The sequence below is a fragment of the Lacerta agilis genome, chromosome 16 (assembly GCF_009819535.1).
Source record: "Lacerta agilis isolate rLacAgi1 chromosome 16, rLacAgi1.pri, whole genome shotgun sequence".
Lineage (NCBI taxonomy): Eukaryota > Metazoa > Chordata > Lepidosauria > Squamata > Lacertidae > Lacerta > Lacerta agilis.
In genome coordinates this window covers 3,767,345-3,789,151 of record NC_046327.1, presented here as the reverse complement: position 1 = coordinate 3,789,151, position 21,807 = coordinate 3,767,345, and the positions used below count along the sequence as shown (strand labels likewise).

The 21,807-nt window shown below is 43.9% G+C and overlaps 1 protein-coding gene across 1 annotated transcript in view; it reads left to right on the top strand.

Annotated features, from left to right (window-relative positions):
* Nucleotides 1-21,807, top strand: part of CCDC171 (coiled-coil domain containing 171) — a 190,377-nt gene that overhangs the window by 63,355 nt on the left and 105,215 nt on the right. The window contains exons 12-17 of the mRNA XM_033173593.1: nt 2,228-2,317; nt 4,819-5,019; nt 7,459-7,626; nt 12,084-12,272; nt 19,283-19,790; nt 21,357-21,473. Coding sequence (XP_033029484.1) covers nt 2,228-2,317; nt 4,819-5,019; nt 7,459-7,626; nt 12,084-12,272; nt 19,283-19,790; nt 21,357-21,473 — 1,273 coding nt within the window. The remainder of the gene's footprint in view (nt 1-2,227; nt 2,318-4,818; nt 5,020-7,458; nt 7,627-12,083; nt 12,273-19,282; nt 19,791-21,356; nt 21,474-21,807) is intronic.

The following is a 21,807-nucleotide window of genomic DNA, read 5'->3' as shown; positions in this document are numbered from 1 at the left end:
AGCAAAGCATTGTGCTTCCCAATTATTTTTTTAGTGAATACACATGCATACCCGATGCCTATCATCCACTGCTTCTTTGAAGGCTTTAGCATAAATATATAATGTGCGATTTTGGCGTAAATACCTTAAAGTGATTACAGGTGAATAAACGTGCATGCTTTTGCATTAGGAAAACAGTTACGTTACAAGTTGAGATCCTTTGCGCTGTCTTGAATGTTCCGTGCATTTTTAAGTCCTGCAGGAGAGAGAGCTACCGGTAGCTGCTTTGTTAAAGTTATCCGACGTAGGAATTTTTAATTTATTAAAGTGTTCATAATGATTGAGATACCCTGTATTTTAGTACTTCAGTGCAGGAGCAGAAGTTCATTAAACACGTACTTTTTATGTCGGTTTAGTCTCATTAACTTCATTAGGTGTTAAATGGAACTTAAATCAAATTACTTCAGCTGAACTGAGTTATGGATTGGTCTGTGATATGTCCTAGCTATATTCTACCGCTTGCCAGGGTGGGTGTCCCCCCTGTCCCCCCCGTTCATCCTGGAGCTTAAACAGTTCAATGGCAGTATAATTGAAACCTGCCCCTGGACCTTAAGGTGAAGGGTAGGCAATAAATGATAACAACAACAATAATAATTCAGAGGCTTGCACCGAGTGATTACTCTGTGTTAGAATTTATGAGAGACGATTGTTTTTGGACGAAAGCAAGGGGAAATCAAAATGGAAAAAAAAAAGAAATCTAAAATACTGAACCGTAAGAATGTTAAGAAGCATTTTTGGTCCGTTATAGTAAATAATTGCAAGCGGCCAAATTGCAAAATCAAGTACGCTGTGGAGCATTTCGGAGGGGCACAAAATAAAGTCATATCTGCGCACGGCAGCCCCTGTTAGGTCTCTCCTGTTGACGACCCACATGTTTAGCGGCCTTCCGAGGCCTAGGATTGAGCGACCAGACGCAGGGTATCCGCTGTGAATTTCTATTTGGGAGGCTGAATGGCACCTGATCTTCAGCGCCGCTCAAAAGTCGACTCAGCAGGCTTTGGCTCGGGAAGGTTGTTTTGTTGTGAAATGATGCCAGAGACAGCAGTGGGGGAGACCAAGGGGGTGGCTGTTAAGAAAGCAGAGAGAGTATTCTGTCAGCAAGAAGAATGAACTGTCAAGGAAAATGAATCGCAAGCAGTGCGGGGCCAACTGATGACCTGCCACAAGACTTCCCAGTAGGACTGCCGGTGCTCGACCCTGAAATTGTCATATGGAGTCAGAGACCACGGAGAGCATGAAATGCAGATGGGGCAGATCTATGCCCTTCTTCCCTTTCCCTCGCTGAGAGCGTCTCCTAGCTCTCTTTTCCTTTAATGTAATTAGTAACTAAACTTTCTGAAAGAACAAAAATAATAATAACAATTAGATAATCTCTAGGCACGTTCATTCAAAACCAGTCCCTTGTTGCACATTGCATAGCTTCCTGGGCTTGTAAAAGAGCATTATCAGCTTAAAAATACACAAAGATCCACGCAGCTTCTTCCTGCTGCACATATTTCGGATGTGTATATTAGTCATGACCATTGGGCTTGTTTTTGCACATTTTAAAAGTATACATCGAGCCACACTTGCGCTGAAATCCATACGTCCTTGCCTGCAAAGTCCCATGGAATTCAAGAGCTCTTACTCCTGAGTAGACATGCACAGGCTTGCAGAGCTGAGAGGCTAATGATTTTATTGGAACCCAGTCATGGCTGAAAATACACTTTGTGTAGCTTTAGGTGACGCCGGCTAGAGGGAATGCGGTGGAGAGCGACACTGCGATATAATAAAAGAGGAAAGAGCCAGTGTGGTGTAGTGGTTAAGAGCGGTGGACTTGTAATCTGGTGAACCGGGTTCGCTTCCCCGCTCTTCCACATGCAGCTGCTGGGTGACCTTGGGCTAGTCACACTTCTCTGAAGTCTCTCAGCCCCACTCACCTCACAGAGTGTTTGTTGTGGGGGAGGAAGGGAAAGGAGAATGTGAGCCGCTTTGAGACTCCTTCGGGTAGTGATAAAGCGGGATAAAAAATCCAAACTCTTCTTATCTTCTTCTAAACTAGAAAACACCAAGCCTTACACTGGCAAGTATTACGGCAATGGACGCTCTGTTCAGTGATGGTTACTGCTAGAAAAGTCAGTGTGGGTAGGATTGTACATCACCTGTTGGCAATTACGTTTTATTGTTCCTTCTCACCTATCCCTCCCAGCTAAAGAGAATGACAGTTGTGTCTGAGAAGATGGCAAAAGAGTTGGAAGCTTCCCAACACCAACTAAATTTTCAAGCTCAAGAACTTCAGGTATCTCTATATTAACGTGCCTAAATGTTTCGTCGATTAAATAGATTTCCAGTGTGTTTCATCTTGGTGGGGAAAGGGGCTCCTGAAAAACATGTTTGGGTGTTTCATGAGCTTCCAGTAGGCTTACTCCAGAATAAATGGTTAAGGGCTGATAACATGTCCCTGAAGATTTGGATATGATAGAATGCCAGAATGTTGTTCTAACTAACTTTGTGCTGAAGTAGTTTGACCAAAAGTGCCCTGTGGAACTGGAAAAGCACTTCAACTGTGCAAGGTGACCCCCCCAATTCTGCCGCAGCCCCCCATGCCATGTCACATACCATTCCAAAGGAATTCCAGATTCTCAAGAGTCCTTTTGGGTGGGTGGGGAGAAAGGGGTCAATAAGGAAAATAAACAGATGGGGGAACCCAATTCCAAAAGCAGCGTTCCACTCTTGCATCTCTGAACCCAATACAAACATATTTTATATTTTTATTTTCTTCATCTTGTTTCCTTAATTCTCGTGCCTGCAGTGTGAATATAAAACTTGGCCTTAAAAGTATTCTTGTTACTGTTTGAACAGTCGCCTTTTCCTTTAGATGAGTCATGTATATCCAGTTGACTCCTATTTGGGCTTAATACTGTCACCCCAAATGGGACGCGGGTGGCGCTGTGGTCTAGACCACAGAGCCTAGGGCTTGCCGATCAGAAGGTCGGCGGTTTGAATCCCCGCGACGGGGTGAGCTCCCGTTGCTCGGTCCCTGCTCCTGCCAACCTAGCAGTTTGAAAGCACGTCAAAGTTCAAGTAGATAAATAGGTACCGCTCCGGCGGGAAGGTAAACAGTGTTTCTGTGTGCTCTGGTTTCTGTGTCCCGTTGCGCCCGAAGTGGATTAGTCATGCTGGCCACATGACCCGGAAGCTGTCTGGAGACAAACGCCGGCTCTCTCGGCCTATAGAGCGAGATGAGCGCTGCAACCCCAGAGTCGTTCGCGACTGGACCTAACGGTCAGGGGTCCCTTTACCTTTACTGTCACCCCAAATTATGCCATTGTGAGGGCAGGGATCGGGGTGGCTTGTGTTGTTTTGCCACCTGAGGCGACATGGGACGGTGCCGCCCCCAAAACCTCGCTTTCCAGGGTTGTGCAGCAGCAACTTCCGGCGAGATCTTGCAAAAAGTCCCGCAGGATCTCGCCAGAAGCTGCTGTGGGCTATGTGACCCTGGGAGCAGGGGCGGAGTGGGGGTGGGGGTAACCATGGGAGCACAGCCCCACAGGATTCGCTTCCCGAGGCAACTGCTTCAAGCAGCCTCCTAGACGTGCCGGCCCTGGCATCATCGCTGCGAATTGACACCTATTCTGCAATCCTCTTTCCACTTACCTGGAAGTAAACTCAATTGAACTCCGTGGCTTTTACTTCAGAGTAGGCATGAGTAAGATTGCATTGTTGTTTTCCTTTAATTCCTTTATATGTTTAGGAAAAACTACTGTGTATTTCTTTCCCCACCCACCCACCCCTAACTTTTGAAGTGTTTCCATGGGAAAAATCTCCCCATTTCTGGAAAGTTGAACCCTTGCAGACTTTGGAAGTGGTGTTTCTAGAGATGTTTGTTAAAACACTAGAAGTTTGTAGGGTGGTTGTAGGGAGGAAAAACATGGTTTCATAGAAACCACTCCATTATTATCCAACTGTGGGGTTAAACTCTGTATTAGTGGTAGTTATTGTTGTTGTAGATTATAACTGGAATAAATGGCTTTTCTTATTGATATTTAGAAATGTGCATTTGACTGTAGATATTATTATTATTATTATTATTAATTTTTTCCCCAGCCACTCTAGGCGGCTTCCAACAAAAGATTAAAAATACAGTGGTACCTTGAGTTACAAATGCCTCAGGTTACAAACGCTTCAGGTTACCAACTCTGCTAACCTGGAAGAGTTACCTCGAGTTGAGAACTCTTCCCCAGGATGAGAACAGAAATTGTGTGCCGGTAGCGCAGCAGTAGCAGCAAGAGGCCCCATTAGCGAAAGCACGCCTCTAGTTAAGAACAGTTTCAGGTTGAGAACGGACCTCCAGAACGAATAAAGTTCATAACTAGAGGTACCACTGCACGTTAAAACATCAATCATTAAAAACTTCCCTAAACAAGGCTGCCTTCGGATGTCTTCTAAATGTCAGATAGTTGTTTATTTCCTTGACATCTGATGGGAGCGTGTTCCACAGGGCAGGCGCCACCACCGAGAAGGCCCTCTGCCTGGTTCCCTGTAACCTCACTTCTCGCAGGGACGGACCGCCAGAAGGCCATCGGAGCTGGACCTCTGTGTCCGGGCTGTGTCCGGGCTGAACAATGGGGGTGGAGATGTTCCTTCAGGTATACAGGACCGAGGCCATTTAGGGCTTTAAAGGTCAGCACCAACACTTGTGCTCGGAAACGTGCTGGGAGTCTACCGGATTTCCTATTTTCAAGAGGCTGGATGCTATGCTTCTGTTACCTTTCCTGTTTTCTACCGTGTCATTTTTAGGAGGCGAAGAACAGCCTTGCTGGCGCCAACCAAGAGTTAACCCATTGGAATGCCAAGAGTGCAGATAGAGAAGCTTTAATAGCCACTTTGAAAAAGGAGTTGCAGAATCTACTGCACTGCTGGGAGAAGGAGAAAATGCGCTCTGAAGAATCCGAACATGACATCCAGAAGCTTGCGCAAGCTTATGAGAAGGATACAGAGGTATTAACAGAAAAAAGATGTCTGTCTAAATGCATCTTTAATCCTAGCATTTCACATTTACATATATCTGATGACTCGTGTGTAGCTTTAGATTCCACAATGAGATATTACGTTACGGCAAGCCCTCTGCAAGGCCCACATGCGATTTTACTTCTGCCATTAAGTACCGTATTTTCCGGCGTATAAGATGACTGGGCGTATAGGACGACCCACAACTTTCCCAGTTGAAATATAGAGTTTGAGATATACTCGACCGCAGATTCTCCACCCAGCATATAAGATGACCCCCGACTTTTGAGAAGATTTTCCTGGATTAAAAAGTAGTCTTATACGCCAGAATATACAGTGTATTTGATTCGTTTCTATTTTTTTTAAAAAAAATTATTATGGAGACATAAGTGTATTTTAAGAAACATGTCTTGGGCTGGGGTTTTTTGTACATATTTTTAGCTCCTGCTTTGCTAAATGAAACATGTACGTTTGGAACATATCTGCAGTTGGAACGGATTAGCTTTGCAGTCCCTTGGCACTAATTGTTATTAACTGTTTCAAATGACAACCCAAAAAATGCAGTGCAGCATGTAGGATCTGGGTCATTTTACCCGCCCACCAACCAAGTAAGACTAGTTTCCTGTTTTTTGGGTAGCGGCAGATCACAATAATTGTTTCATGAAGTGTTATTTTGAAACATGCTTTCTACCACGTTGTTTATCCTATTTTTAAAAATACACAGTGTGTTTGCACTTAGTTGTTGTTGCTAGTTGGTTGTGGTTTTTTTTTTCTTTTGCACACACACACAACTTTTCCTGCGCTAGGTACATCAACTGTATTATCCTTTATCGAAATTGTGCTGCATATTGAGCTCATTACTCTAACAAATACGAGCGGGAATGCCAAGTGAGTAAAAAGGAAACATTCTTTCCACCCTTCTAACAGTCTGGGATTTAAATTGTGTCCATATGGATCAGTTGGAATTGTTCTTCTCATCAGATAGTGATTAAAGTAGAGGAAACTAGAAGCCTGACTATATTGTAAAGTCAGCGTGTCTACAGCGTTGTGGTCGGGTTCGACATGTGTGAATTGATTTTGGGACCTTGGATTCCTTCTCCAGGCCAAACGGATGATTACCACGCTTGGTTTATCACAGCCCAAGCAAAAAGGACACAATGGCGACAGATTAAATTAACAACGAGAAGCGAAAAGATTGGGTGGAAACGCTTTTTGTTAATATTTCACTGTGCCTTGTTGGTGGTTTCCCACAAGGGATTTGAAACACCAAAATATGGTCGAGGGTTGCGGGGGGGGGGGGGAATCACAATAGCAATTCCATTCTTAATGCCTTTGTAAAATCTCTTTGGAAACGCTCTGAGTTGGACTGTATCTAAAGCATACTGGAAGCCGTGGAAATATTTTTTACCGAACCAAGTGGGGTTTGGATCGGGATTCTAGCCTTTGGTTTGGACTTGGAGAAAAACTCTTAAATCATGTTTTTTTTTTTCCCGTCATGTGAAATGATGCAGGATACAATTCTTCTGCCCTGTAGATGGATGAGAAACCAGAAGGATTGTCAGAGAGGTTAATCTATAATGTTGACTCTATAGTAGGGGTGGCCAACTCCCAAGAGACTGCGATCTACTCCCAGAGTTAAAAACTGGCAGTGATCTACCCCCCCCTGTTTTGGGGGGTTCAGGTCACAGTTGTTGAGCTTTTTTTAGGGAGGGAAACCCTGTTTTGGGGGTTCAGGTTAAATTTGTTGAGGTATTTTTTTGGGAGAAGGAAAGCCCAGTTTTTTAGGGGTTCAGGGCAATTGTTATTTATTTATGTTGTGGTTTATGCCAAGTGTTACGGTGGTCTTTTTGTTGCTTACAGCCAAACCTCGGTTGTCGAACGCAATCTGTTCCGGAAGCCCATTCGGCTTCCGAAACGTTCGACAACCGAGGCGCGGCTTCCGATTGGTTGCAAGAGCTTCCTGCGCTCGAGCAGAAGCCACGTTGGACATCCGGCTTCTGAAAAACGTTCGAAAACCAGGGCATTTACTTCCGGGTATTCAGCGTTTGGGAGGCGAAACGTTCGAAAACGGAGCCGTTGGGGAACCGAGGTTTGACTGCATTAGATAACTTCAACCAGCATCTCATTAACAGATGCGAAAATATGTTGGTTATGGTTTGCATAATTGTGCGGGGTCTTATCCTGCGTCTCTTCATTCTGCCCGCCTTCTAGTAAGTGTCTGCAGGATCAGCTTGTGTGTGTGTGTGTGTAATGGGCAATTATCTGTTTTCTGATTTTGACTAATGATTGGAGCATAGGTCGTATATTCCTTTGGAACACACACATTATTGTTTACATGACATATTTCATTGGACTCTGACTCCATTTACAGTTATTTCTCTCTCTCTTCCCCCCCCCTTTTCTTCCTTTTTATTAAATCCCGTCTCGCAGGAGAAGCTAACCTTCCTCCACACTTTGTACCAGCACTTGGTAGCGGGCTGCGTTCTTCTAAAACAACCAGAAGGCATCCTGGATAAATTCTCCTGGCCGGAGCTTTGCACAGTCTTGCAGGAGAATGTTGATGCCCTGATCTTAGACCTCAACAAGGCTAATGAGAAGGTACTGTCTTGAGGCGCCGGCCGACTCCATTAAATCCAGTGACATTTGTCCACATCACAGTATCGTTAAGAAGGACTGACATTCATCTTATTTCAAAAAGAATTTGGATGTTAATAATTCAATACCGTTAATTACGGCTTGTCTACAGCTCGGTTTGATGCCATTGCTGTGGGCATGTAAATGTGACTGAAGTCTTTATGAAGTCTCTGAGCTCCAGCTTCCATGCAGGACTTGCTAATACTACTAGCCAGCGTTAGCCACAGGGACCTAATTAAAAGAAAATAAATTAATCTTACTGATGAAGCTATTCAAAGGACTTAGTCATTTACACTAATAAACCAACTCTTTATCTCGGCATAAAACAGAAACAAAATGCACCGACTCGAGGAACATCATCTTTAAAATATTTGCTTGTGAATTGGAGGAGTTATTTGGAGAGTGTTCCCAAGAAATGGCCGTTGCTCTTCTTTGATATGCTTACATTTTGTAAATATAATGCAGGGTGTAGTGATAAATACATCATGAGTTTAAAGAAGATAAATATTTTCCTCAAGGGAGGCCCCGGCAGCGAGGTTCTTGAATATGCTGTGTGGTTTCCGCTGAAAATAAATAATTCCCTCATTTTGTTATGATGAAGTGGCTCCGCGGCCTTAGCTGTAACGCTTCTGCAGATTCCATTCCTGGCTCACTGGGCGAGCTGCAGTTGTGTTCTGCCGTCTGGTAGCAAAGTTTCAGATTTTGGCCTCAATCCGGAGGGACGGGAAGGAGGAAATGTTTTGCATCGGCCAGAACTCATTTCAAGTTTAGGATGAAGGGATGGTTTAAGTCTATACCTAAGAGCCAAGCGAATACACTAAGGAAATTCTGTTTGAAATATTGCCCCCACCACCGAAAAAAGTAGTTAATTCAAAGTGGTAGTCGAAAAGGCACTTTGAAGCTCTATAAACTGCTGAATAAATGTATCGGTCAGCTAAGAGAGCCAGTGTGGTGTAGTGGTTAAGAGCAGTGGACTTGTAATCTGGTGAACTGGGTTCGCATCTCCGCTCCTCCACATGCGGCTGCTGGGTGACCTTGGGCTAGTCACACTTCTCTGAAGTTTCTCAGCCCCACTCACCTCACAGAGTGTTTGTTGTGGGGGAGGAAGGGAAAGGAGAATGTGAGCCGCTTTGAGACTCCTTTGGGTAGTGATAAAGCGGGATATCAAATGCAAACTCCTCCTTCTCCTCCTCCTCCTCCTCCTCTTCTTCTTCTTCTTTGTGACTGGGACTTAAGAAACTGCAATTATATACTTTATTTGGGTTCTTCCCCAAATGCTTTTTCAATCCTGTCAGATTCCCAAAGTGGAATTAAAAGATTGTAAACATGTAAATAAAATTGCAAGCGGGGAAAAAGTAGAATTAAATCAACAGCCGGAATTAAAAACAATTAGTAAAATGTGGGGTATACAAAGCCTGCCTGAAAATAAAGGTCTTCACATCCTGACTGAAAGAGGGGAAACTCCCGGATCTTTCACAGGGTGCTGAGGAGATTCCAAAATCTAGGGGCACAGCTCCCCAAATGCGCATTGAAATAGGGAAAAAAGGAAGGCATTGCCATCATTTTGTAAGATGGAAACTGGTTCAGTTTCTCATCCAAGCAGCACGAAGAAGTTCAACACTCCCAAACCCTCTTCTTGTTTTTATGAAGTCTAGTTTTGAAACAAACCAAAAGGTAATTAGGTAATTGTGAGGCTAGATTAACTTTAGTTAACTAGGGAGTGCTACTTCCCAAACTACTTTTGCTGTAATGAATGTTCTCGTCTGCAGTTGCATAAAATGAATACTTTGGCCTTGCTGTCTAGATTTATCTGCATTAAAACAAACATAGAGACATGCCAATTTAAGCACGTTTCCTTAACCCGACACACAACCGCTTTAAAATCTTTGAAATTCTGACAGGAGTGGATCACCTGAACCATCAAAACAGTAACTACAGAACTTAATTTATTTTCAGGAGTTGTTGTTTTGAGAAATAGAGCAACTGTATATGTTGGAAGCCGGGTGGGGTACTACTAAATTATTATTATTATTATTATTATTACTCTCTAAAATTGTGCATGCATACGCTTATCCATTGGGTACAGCAAATATGTAACGCTTTCCCCATCAGATTAGTTTTTAATGTGTCTCTATTAACGGGTTAATTAATTCAATAGGAAAATCACTTCGCCTACCATGCTGCTTTACAATACACTTTGCTTTGTGCAGGGCCTAATCACAGCACAAGAATCTGCCCAATCCATCATTTGGGCCCTGTTACTGATTTGCAACAGGAAAGGTGGCGAGTGAGTAGAGAACTCGGTGCAGGGAGAGATTAGCTGCCAAACTCACCTGAAGACTGATGGACGGGATCTCTAGACCAGGCATAGGCAAACTCCGGCCCTCCAGATGTTAGGGACTACAATTCCCATCATCCCTGACCACCGGTCCTGTTAGCTAGGGATGATGAGGATTGTAGTCCCAAACATCAGGAGGGCCGGAGTTTGTCTATGCCTGCTCTAAACCCTACTACCTCCTGTAGTGGTGTTGCGTCCTTTGCTGGTGCCCGGGGCGTACCTGCAGGGCGGGACGCAGAGGGTGGACACCCCACCCCGCATGCCAGATCACCCCTTGATGCCCACACCACTGGGTGGGCATGGGTCACAGAGGGTTCACAGGGCTGTGCTGAACTACCTGCTCAGGCAGGGGGGAGCCTGGCCAGCCAACGTGGGTCCTGGTGTGCTCACCCCTCCGGTGATGTACGGGCAGCCATTCAGAGACCCCCGATGGCAGGCTGGTGAGGACGGGGATCCCTGCATGGGGACGCCTGGGTTGTGCCCACTCTTAATCGTGTTGTCAGAAACACCATAGCCAGACACTGGAGAGACCTGTCAGAAGTAATTACGGACCAATGGTACCAAATAGTATGGGAAACTGTCTTCTAATAATAATAATAATAATAATTTATTATTTGTACCCCGCCCATCTGGCTGGGTTTCCCCAACCACTCTGGGCAGCTTCCAACAAATATTAAAATACATTAAAATATATTATTAGAAAAAACTAACCAATAAACTGAAACTGATACGGGGACAAATGGAAGAAGACGCCTTCACTCCGGTATGGCTCCCCTTTATCACATACACAGCCCAACAAGACAACGACAAGAATCCACCAACAGTATACGAATCAATATGGCTGACCTGATTCAAAAATACACACCCACCCAAATCACACATGAAAACAAAGTTCACTACAGCCAATCAAAGGCAACCAACCACACCCTAGGCCAGGGGTCGGCAAACGTTTTCAGCAGGGGGCCGGTCCACTGTCCCTCAGACCTTGTGGGGGGCCGGACTGTATTTTTTGGGGGGGGAATAAACGAATTCCTATGCCCCACAAATAACCCAGAGATGCATTTAAAATAAAAGCACACATTCTACTCATGTAAAAACACGCTGATTCCTGGACTATCTGTGGGCCGGATTGAGAAGGCAATTGGGCCGCATCCAGCCCCTGGGCCTTAGTTTGCCTACCCATGCCCTAGGCCAACTCCAACTTCTCTCACCACCAAAGGAACACAAGCGAATAGTCAAGAGAACCCACACAAGTGACGCTGACATGAAACCCCACACATACATTAAGTAAAATAGAAACATCGCCACCCGACTCCACCCCCACTCACCATTCCCCCCCCTACCTCTTCCCCCCTTTTCTTCCTACAGCCAGTGTGGTGTAATGGTTAAGAGCGGTGGACTCGTAATCTGGTGAACCGGGTTCGCGTCTCTGCTCCTCCACAACCAGCTGCTGGGTGACCTTGGGGTAGTCACACTTCTTTGAAGTCTCTCGGCCCCACTCACCTCACAGAGTCTTTGTTGTGGGGGATGAAGGGAAAGGAGAATGTTAGCCGCTTTGAGACTCCTTTGGGTAGCGACAAAGCGGGATATCAAATCCAAACTCTTCTTCTAATGCAACACTAATGTCTCAACAAATGAAACTGATCCGTAGAAAATGTAACTTGAAAAAAGAGACATTGCACATACTTTTGTAAACCAAGAAATCTTTAATAAAAAATATGTTTTTAAAAAACCATGTATCCAGGACTACGGTCCCCCTGTCCCGTCCCCCCACGCTACACCCCTGATCTCCTGGCTTGTTTCTTTCACTAGCGTGGGTGTTTATGCTGAGGCTTTTGGAAGATAAACTGATAGTGAAGCCTGCATACTAGTTTATTATCGGAATTTTCATTTGTGCAATGTGAGTCAGAACTCTGGATAGTTGGCTTTTCACTGTTACCAAAGAGCGCTTAATTTCCCTCCGGGTTACAGGGTTCGGCCCACGATTTTGAATACATTTCCAAGTCCCCTGGTTTAAGTTAGGGCTGGGAATATACCCATAAAGAATGCTAAACAAAGATTTTATTTCACACTAACCATGCAGATATCTCACCTTGAGTATGTTTGTAAGAACAAGTCTGATACGATGAGGGAGCTTCAGCAGACGCAGGAAGACACTTTCAGCAAAGTAACGGAACAGATGAAAGCTCAGGAAAGCTGTTGGCTGAAGCAGAAGAAGGAATTGGAACAGCAATATTCTGGGCTCCTCGGGGAAGTTCACGCAAGGGCACAGGTACAATATTTCTGCCAGGAAACCATAAACTTCTAAAAAGTATTCTTTAAATATTTAGTATATTATTTCAGTGGTTTGGTTTCCAAACCAATTTTAAATTGCTTGGGAATTTCTGTATGCTTAAAGAAATGATTTTCTTTCCCTCTCTTTTTGGTGCTATTAACTTCTACTTTCTTTGGGAAGTGTATGAATTTGTGTGAAGGCATTCCAGAACTTGCATTGTTTAATTGGATCCTGCAGTTGTGTTTCCCATTTAGTTACCAGGCGAAAGTTACCTGCAGAGTGAAAACATTGGCTTCTTTCCGTTATTACGCGAAGCACCAGATGCTTTTCCCTCTTGGTGATTGCTCCTCCTACGGTGCGGTAGAATTAAACTTCTTGAAATTCGCTTTATGCTGAACTGTGTATCAGGCATCGGTTCATAGGCTAGTTGCCGTAACAAAAGGTGGTTAAACACATGGAAACAGTCTGCGCTCTTGTGAGCGAGGCAGCAAGATAAAGTAGTCTTGGCATAACCTATTTATCCTATCTAAAGGTGACGGCACCCTAAGGACCCCAGTATCTGTTGGACTATATTTTCTGAGTTTATGAACACTCAAAGGCCGTTGACGGTGGCTTTTGATGTCCTCTGCCCTAAGGTGTAAAGAAGTAGCCTCCATGATACTGCAGCAAGAGTTAATTTGTAAATCTTCCGTGTAATTAATATTAATGCTTTGCTGGCAGAGTAGCTCAGCTGCAGCTAGGAAGCCCAAGTACCGATTCTTTCCTTGAAATTAAAACAATGTCCAAACGCTTGTTAAAATATTCAAAAGCGTTTACTCGTAGAACTAAAAGAAGAATATATGCAAAGTATTTACATTTGCGTGCTTATCCAGGCCTACGGTGCTGGAATCTCAACTAAAGCATTCCCTGACAGATGGCAATCCAACCTCTGCTTACAAACCTCCAAGGAAAGAGTGTCCACCACCTCCTGAGGGAGTCGGTTCCGCTGTCAAAACGGCTCTTCCCATCTTCTTTCTTTTAGTCGGAATGTCCTTCCATGTACAGTAACTTGAATCCATTGCTTCGGGTCCTACAGTCAAAAGCAGGAGAAAACAGGCTTCTCTGTCTTCCCTTTAGATATTTGAATAGACATGGCCGTTGCATCTCCTCTCAGTCTCCTCTTTTCCAGGCTAAACATACCCAACTCCCTCAGTCATTCGTGATTTGGTTTCCAGATCTCTAGAACCTGCTGGGACTCCAGCTCCCATCATTTCCAGCCCAGAGTGCCCACAGGTCAGGAATGATGGGAGTTGTAGTCCAACAACATCGATAGGCCACCTCCTTTCCAAACACCTATCTGGTTTTGTGGATATAAATCAGAAGGACTGGTACGCAGGCAAAAAGTTATTCACATAAAAACAAATAATGTGATAGTGAATAGATCTATTAAGGGGGGAAATGAGATTCATCAAATAGAAGGGTTGGGGGATTCTCTAGGGCAAGGGATGCCCCTCCCTTTGAAGAATTGACTTGCTTTATGAAGGAGCAGGACTGTTATCAGAAGAGGTGAATTAGTTGAAGACTATCATGTGTTCAGTGGAATCAAAGTGAGGGTTGTAAGAGAGGAAAATAAAATAGTTGAAATAAAGTGAAGTCCTTTGAAGCCCAGGTGTCATTAAGTCTCCAGTTTGCAGTCTTGTCTTCTTGCCAACATAAAGGATAAAGACCCAGCAAGAAACAGGATAAAATAGAGTTGTACTCTCCAGGGGAGTGACTAATTTTTTTAAAGGGTTCTTGAAGTCCGCAGAGTGCCGTAACCCAGGGAGCCACCTCTCAAAGCTGCTCCACTCCATGAAGTCGGGCTGCCAGTCTTTCAAGGCACAGAATCTCGCTGTTCCTTTCAAGAAATTGTACTTTTAAGGTTCTGAGGAAATATTAGAAGTAACGTAGGTTTGGGCACAAAACAATTACAAGCTGCTGAAGGGAAGAAACACAGCCTGTGCGCCTACATTTATATTGCAAAGGAAGGAGGGTTGCTCTGTGTGTGTGTGTGTGTGTGTGTGTATACACACGTGTGTGTGTGTGTGTGTGTGTGTGTGTGTGGTGATACTGGGCCTACTTGTTTTTAGTAACAGATGCCAGCTGAGCTTTTCTTTTTTATATGAGTTTATATTTGCCTTCTTAAATTCTGGACATTTCACCTCCAAGGGCCAAGATCCCTAAGTTGTTTGTGTGTGCTTCCCCCCCCCCCTTCCCAAATTCAGGTTACTTTTTTGCTCCTTCTAAAATCAGCAAAAACCAGTTGCTAATAATTCTGTAGTTTCTGGGTTGATGTTCAGGTTTCATTTTGAAGTGGAATTGTGGGGCGTGGTATTTTGTTAAGTGCATTTGCAGGATTGTAGGGATTAATTAATGTAATTGGCCCTTGCGTTTTTGCCTAACGGGAAATACTAATATCCATTCTGTGTAAGATTTTGCATACGTTATTCATGTATGTGTATATAGCCAGAGATTTTGGTGTTTGGTATACTCTTTCCCCACGATTGACACCTTTTTAAACTCTGGTTGTTGGTTATTTATGCAGTCCCCATCACATTTTACACTTACTTTGGAAGATCTGTTCCTTTTTAGCAACTGGCCGCCTTCAGTGTTCCTTCTCTCTCTCCCTTTTACAAAGCACATGATTTGTTGTTGTTGTTGTTCAGTCGTGTCCGACTCTTCGTGACCCCATGGACCAGAGCACGCCAGGCACGCCTATCCTTCACTGCCTCTCGTAGTTTGGCCAAACTCATGTTAGTAGATTCGAGAACACTGTCCAACCATCTCATCCTCTTTCGTCCCCTTCTCCTTGTGCCCTCCATCTTTCCCAACATCAGGGTCTTTTCTAGGGAGTCTTCTCTTCTCATGAGGTGGCCAAAGTACTGGAGCCTCAACTTCAGGATCTGCCCTTCTAGTGAGCACTCAGGGCTGATTTCTTTGAGAATGGATAGGTTTGATCTTCTTGCAGTCCATGGGACTCTCAAGAGTCTCCTCCAGCACCATAATTCAAAAGCATCAATTCTTCGGCGATCAGCCTTCTTGATGGTCCAGCTCTCACTTCCGTACATTACTACTGGGAAAACCATAGCTTTAACTATACGGACCTTTGTCGGCAAGGTGATGTCTTTGCTTTTTAAGATGCTGTCTAGGTTTGTCATTGCTTTTCTCCCAAAAAGCAGGCGTCTTCTAATTTCGTGATTGCTGTCACCATCTGCAGTGATCATGGAACCCAAGAAAGTGAAATCTCTGACTTCCTCCATTTCTTCCCCTTCTATTTGCCAGGAGGTGATGGGACCAGTGGCCATGATCTTAGTTTTTTTGATGTTGAGCTTCAGACCATATTTTGCGCTCTCCTCTTTCACCCTCATTAAAAGGTTTAAAAAGCACATGATATTTTCTTCCAAAAGACACAAGCAAGCTTTCTTGAACAAAGGTTGCGTTGATACAGCAACTGAGAACTGCAGTCAAAGTACCGTATTTTTCGCTCCATAAGACACACTTTTTCCCTCCTAAAAAGTAAGGGGAAATATCTGTGCGTCTTAAGGGGTGAATGGTGGTCCCTGGAGCTGAATTGCCCAGGGGCCAAAAGAGGATCATGCTTTTTATTTTACAAAGAGAAAAGGGGGTGTTGAAAGGACCCCGCTCAGCAACTGATCAGCAAGAGATTGGGAGAGAGATAAGAGTCACTGACTCCCTTTCAGCCCCGGCCTCCATTGTTGAATGTGTTGCAGAGGGAGGTTGTTTGTTTCCCCAGTGACATGGGACTGGCTGATTAGATTATCTGTCTGGAAACAGTAGAAAAGGCTCCCTTTCCTTTAGAAGCTGCAGAAATGTGAGTTGCTTTTCCCCCTTTGCAAAAGGAGCTTTGCTTTTCCCCCTTTGCAAAAAAAGCTGCAAAAATTTTAGCTGATCCTCAAGAAAACAGGGCTTTTCCCTTTGCAAAAAAGCTGCTAAGCTTTTAGCTCATCCTCAAAAAAACAGGGTTTTTCCCTTTGCAAAAAAGCTGCAAAACTTTTAGCTGATCCTCAAAAAACCAGGGCTTTTCCCTTTGCAAAAAAGCTGCAAAACTTTGAGCTGATCCTCAAAAAACAGGGCTTTCCCCTTTGCAAAAAAAGCTGCAAAACTTTTAGCTGATCTTCAAAAAAACAGGGCTTTTAGAAGAGGAAAACCAGAAAAATATTTTTTTTTCTTGTTTCCTCCTCTAAAAACGAGGTGCGCCCTATGGTCTGGTGCGCCCTATGGAGCGAAAAATACGGTACACGTCACTATGAAGATTGTGTCAGTTGTTTTGTATGGATGAGATGCTTTAAAGCAAGCAGATGTGCTTGGGTTTAATCTACATCATTTGCTTGTGGAACCTTAAATAGTTCCCATGCCAATCTTATGTAAAAAGCGGGATCCAAATTAATGTGAGTGTTGCGGACAGGGTTGCGGACATCTGCCCAGATTTCGTTCCTGCCACAGCCATGGCTTCTTAAATGGGGGAGGAATTAGCCATATGCCCTGTGGGTTGTATCCAGCACTCTGCACAGAGAGTACCTTTAATGCTGTGGCACTTCCCTTTCTCCTCCTCTCCCTTTGCACCCTCTAAATCTGATCTGGAGGGTCCTTCAACTCTCCGGAGCAGATTTTGAGGGTGTGCAGGGATGACGGCAGTTGCAGAGGATAGGAGAGTCGGAGAAAGTTCCATTGCACAAATGAAGCCTGCCTATAACAAGTCAAGAAACGCTTAACCGCCTTCAGATCTCCATGGAAAGCTTTCTCTGCAATTCTCTTTTGACAATTCGGTTGGTAGGGTTGCCAAAATGGAAGCAAGGGAATGGTCATTCAGGAGAGCTACCTGTTTTAAGTGTTAAATGGTTAATTAATTATTGTAATAATGCTTCCTTTCTGTGTGTTTGAATTATGTGAATATTCACTTCCACTCGCATTTTAGTAATCGCGAATAATGTTTAAAGATGCAAGGTAGCCAGCTTCCATTGGACTGCAACTCCCATCAGCCTCAACTAGCATTGTGGCCAAGGGTCAGGAATGATGGGAGTTGTAGTTCAACAATATCTAGAGGGCATCCCATTGGCTAGGCTTGTTGATGAGGCGTAATTTCCTGAGACGGTAAAATATTCATTTTCCATTCCGCCAACGTAGCTTAGGTAAAGTAGATAAATGTATTAATAGCCCAGGATGCCGATTCAATCGAAAGGCAAACTGTTAGCCTGTCTAGTGAATTGGCATTCAGGGCCATGAATGAATTTAACTTATGCAAATACTCCATACAAAGCTTTTTATTATGTTGAAACTTTGCAATAGGCATCTACATCCACACTCACTTTCATGGATTGAATGAGTTAGAGGTGTTGCTCTCTCTCTCTGTATGTGTATCACAAAGTACTTTCTATATTACGGTGAGTTCAATCTCACAATGCTTATTATTCAGTCATTAATTTACGTACTTGTCCGAATTAAGTTTTTGAGCATTCATTGGAATAGCAGGTATTATGTATGTGAAGAATAAAGCAATAAGTGATTGATCAAATAATACAAAGAGCGTTCTCTTGAAAATACAATTCTGCCCGAGACATAATTAATCTGTGAATATATAAGTAGGGGGTTGATTGCAAAGTAATTAAAAGATCACCTTTACTTTCCCCTTTCCAGCTGCTGCCTATCTATTTCTGTCTCTCCAGGTTTTCCCTAGTTTACTATTCTCTTTTGCTAAACTAACTTAACCCAGCCATGTGTCCTGTTCATATAAATGTGTGTGTGTGTGTGTGTGTGTGTGTGTAATATAATATAATATATATGTAAACCAAAATCCTAGAATAATTGTTCTTTAAGCCATAGACATTGCTTTTGCTCATAGATAAGATGGTTAAGGATTACTGCACTATTGACCTGTGTTATTATATTTTCCCATGGATTGGACAAAGTTTTTTTGACTCAAGCATCATGTCAAAAAACTGGGGTCGTCCAATACACGGATAGTGGCAAGGGGGCGGGGAGGGGGTGGAGAAGCTGTGCGCCGCCAGCCAGCTGGTTGGCAGGTGCGCAACTTCCCTCGATGCCGCCATATTGTGATATTGGTTTCATGATTTTTTTGACCCAGCAAGATGTTGTGAATTGTTGCTGACACGACATTTGTTTATTTATTTTTTTAAACCACCCCATTGAAGATTTTTAGTACTAAAATCCAAAGGCGCTTATAAAAAAAAAGATATTAAAAAGCAATATATCAAAAAAAGAAGAATACCAAAAAGGTTGAAGATATAAAATGGAATACTCATGATCATTACAGAACACAATGATCTAAAAAAGAGAAAGGGGGGGGGCAGAGGAAAAAATAACTAGGATAATGGAAAAGAATAGAAAAATAGATACAAAGAAGAACTCTTGCCCCCCTGTCTGAGAATTATCTGTAGCAACAGTTATTCAAAATATTTAACATACGCATTCCAGAATATTTTTTCCTCTCTGCAGGGTGTAACTTCCCCCAAATTTCCTTTGCAAGCTCAACCTTTACCTTTTAGTCACATAGACAGTGCAATATGACTGTTCTAAAGTCCTCCTAGTTATGCAAAATGATATTTATTCCGTTTCTATATAAAATTTATTGTAAAGTCCTTTTAAACAGTTGCTGATGTCATGTTTTAAGGACAGCACTGCCTCTCTTCCTCTACTTGACTATTATAGGTTTGGAATATGAGATTAGGGTTTGGTGGTTTGGTTTGGTTTGGTTTGGTTTGGTTTGGTTCTAAAAAGCAGCTTTGCTTTCATTGGCTCTTTAGCGAGCTCATGATTTTGAACATGCCTTTGCAGAAGTTGGATTTAATGGGCTGGTTACAGAGCGAGGCAGCGGCCTTGGGGCTTTGATGTCTGGATTTTGCCGTGTGCCCCCATTGCTTCTGCCACACACACACACACACACCCAATTTACAAAGAGGCTGCCAGTTGATTCCGTTCCTTGAAACACGTATCTCCTCTCACGCTTACAGAAATATCAAGAAATGGCAGAGAAAGCCAAAGAGAAGTTTGCCACCGCCGAAAAGAGGCAGGAACAGTTGCTCTTTGAGAACTCGCACTTTAAGGCCATGTTGACCCAAAACCAAAAAGAGCACATGTCTCTTCTGGCGGCGTGCGCGCTGCTCTCCGGAGCCTTGTATGCTCTCTACAGCCGCTCGTGCGCTTTGTCGACCCAAAGGGACTTCCTCCAAGATCAAGTCAACACCTGCGACGTTTTCAAGCAAGAGATCCGGGCTCTGGCCAACATTTTGTCCGAGGCCGAGGAAAGGAAGATGAGCGACGGCCAGGCGAAGAAGCAGAAACATGGCGGCAGCATGATCCATCTCTTCCGCAAGGGCGTCATTGCCGTTCTGGCGGCCAACAGGCTTCAGCTCTTGGGCCAGTCCTGCAGCTCCCTTTTCTCCTGGGTGGACAGCTTCAGAGAAGGCATAGGAATCTTAGTCTGCGCAGGAGACTCCAAGGATGTACAGAACCTGTCAAGTAAGATAATCAGCCGGTGATTTATATGTTTGGTGTCAAACTGCACTTTCAGTACTTAAATAACAATTATATTATGCCAAGGCAATGGGGGGCATAGGCTTTATAATTTGAGGGGGGAAATTATGTTTAAGCTGTTAGACCAAATTTAGCGTGTTAATTAAAAGAGCCCCAAACCCCAGAGACGGTGTTAAATACACAGGAAACACACACACACACCCCATCTGAACTGATGGTAAACTGAATCTGAATTTACTGTGACCCAGTGCAGATCTAATTGTGTTTACGAAATGCAGAGTATGCCATGCGCTTTCCATGTGGATTCAGGTCTCCTTTCCATGGTTTGTTGTTCCGTAGTAAGGCGTAGCATGATGTCTGCACCAGGGCCAGCCATGGTTAACACAAACGAGATCCCTTCAAATCCACGGTTTGTAAACCCGGTTCATACTCTTGTTGTGTGAGCTCCGCTGGCTGGTTTGAGCCATGGCCATTGCTTCTCCATGGTTAAAACAATCTCAAAGCACGAGATGGAAGTGTCCAAGCCTATGGCACATGTTTCAACCATGATTAGGAGATCGAGCTTTTGTGTTGTCCCACGAAGCACTGTACCAATGAAATCACGGAAGTTGCTTTATGGTAACCAGGGGGAAGACGTTTTCAGTTGCAATCTATGGTTTGGCATACCTGAATTGAACTGCCACGAGATTAATAATTGGAACGTTTGCAGATTTGTAAGAGTTAGTGTAGCATGAACATTGCTTATCCCAAGTAAGGCCTCTGGTCCATCTTGCTCAGCCCTGTCCATCTGAATGGCAGCGGCTGTTCAGCGTTTCAGAAGAGGTGTTTCCCCAGCCCACCATCATGTGCTCCCCTTTCTAAGCTATAGCCCTTCCCCTGGTTGCTAAAGAGCAGGGGTCAGCAAACTTTTTCAGCAGGGGGCCGGTCCACTGTCCCTCAAACCTTGTGGGGGGGCCCGGACTATATTTTGAAAAAATATATAAACGAATTCCTATGCCCCACAAATAACCCAGAGATGCATTTTAAATAAAAGGACACATTCTACTCATGTAAAAACCACGCTGATTCCCAGGCCGTCCGCGGGCCACATTTAGAAGGCGATTGGGCCGCATCCGGCCGCCGGGCCTTAGTTTGGGGACCCCTGCTAAAGAGTGTGAGCTATGGACTAGAAAGTCTCTGGGTCAAATGTCTCCTAATCTGTGAGCTCTCTAGAGAGTCTTGAGCCACTGTTCTTTCAAGTTCAGTTCCTCATCTGGAATATTTGGGTAGTCATGGCTACTAGACAGTGGGACGTTTTTGACACTGTATATTTTATTTTTATTGAACAGCTTCGGTTTGGAGGCATTATTTAGAGAGTAGGGTTATGGTGCTGGGAGGAGTTGGGTTTAACCCTTTTGCCCACGTATAAGCAGCTAAAACATGTTACAAATATCTTTGAGTAAATGTGTGGTTTTTGCAAGTAGCCTCCAAATCCGAGTGATTGCCCCAAATGCATTTTAATCTAATACTACGGGATACCATTGGATTGTTTTCACTTTTTTTGTAATGCAGAAAAACAGAAGGAACACGTCCGTTCTCTTCAAGCGCTCAATTGGCTTACCAGTCCTAGTCTCCTTGCCGCTGTCCTCAGTTCAATGGTCGAGCTACAAGAAGTGGTTAACAAGACAGGTAACGTCTTCCGTTTTTTTCCTGCTGATAATATCCCAGGTATCTTGGATCTTCAAACAGTACGTTTGGGGCAAATAGTACAATTTTCCTGCTAATTATAAGCGGGAAACTGTAGCGTCTAGTCTGGTGGAGTGATCCTGTAGAGCCACTCTTGACATTGTACGGAAGATGTTAACAAAACACATGGCCTGGAAATGCCGGTGCATGGTTTTGCCCAGCCAGTTTATGCAACATCAGCTGCCACCGTGAGGTGTTATGACAGAGAACCCTGTTGATGTCCTCTAGGAGGACTGCGACTGATACCCATGCTCCTACCAGACTGCAAAGGGGGAGC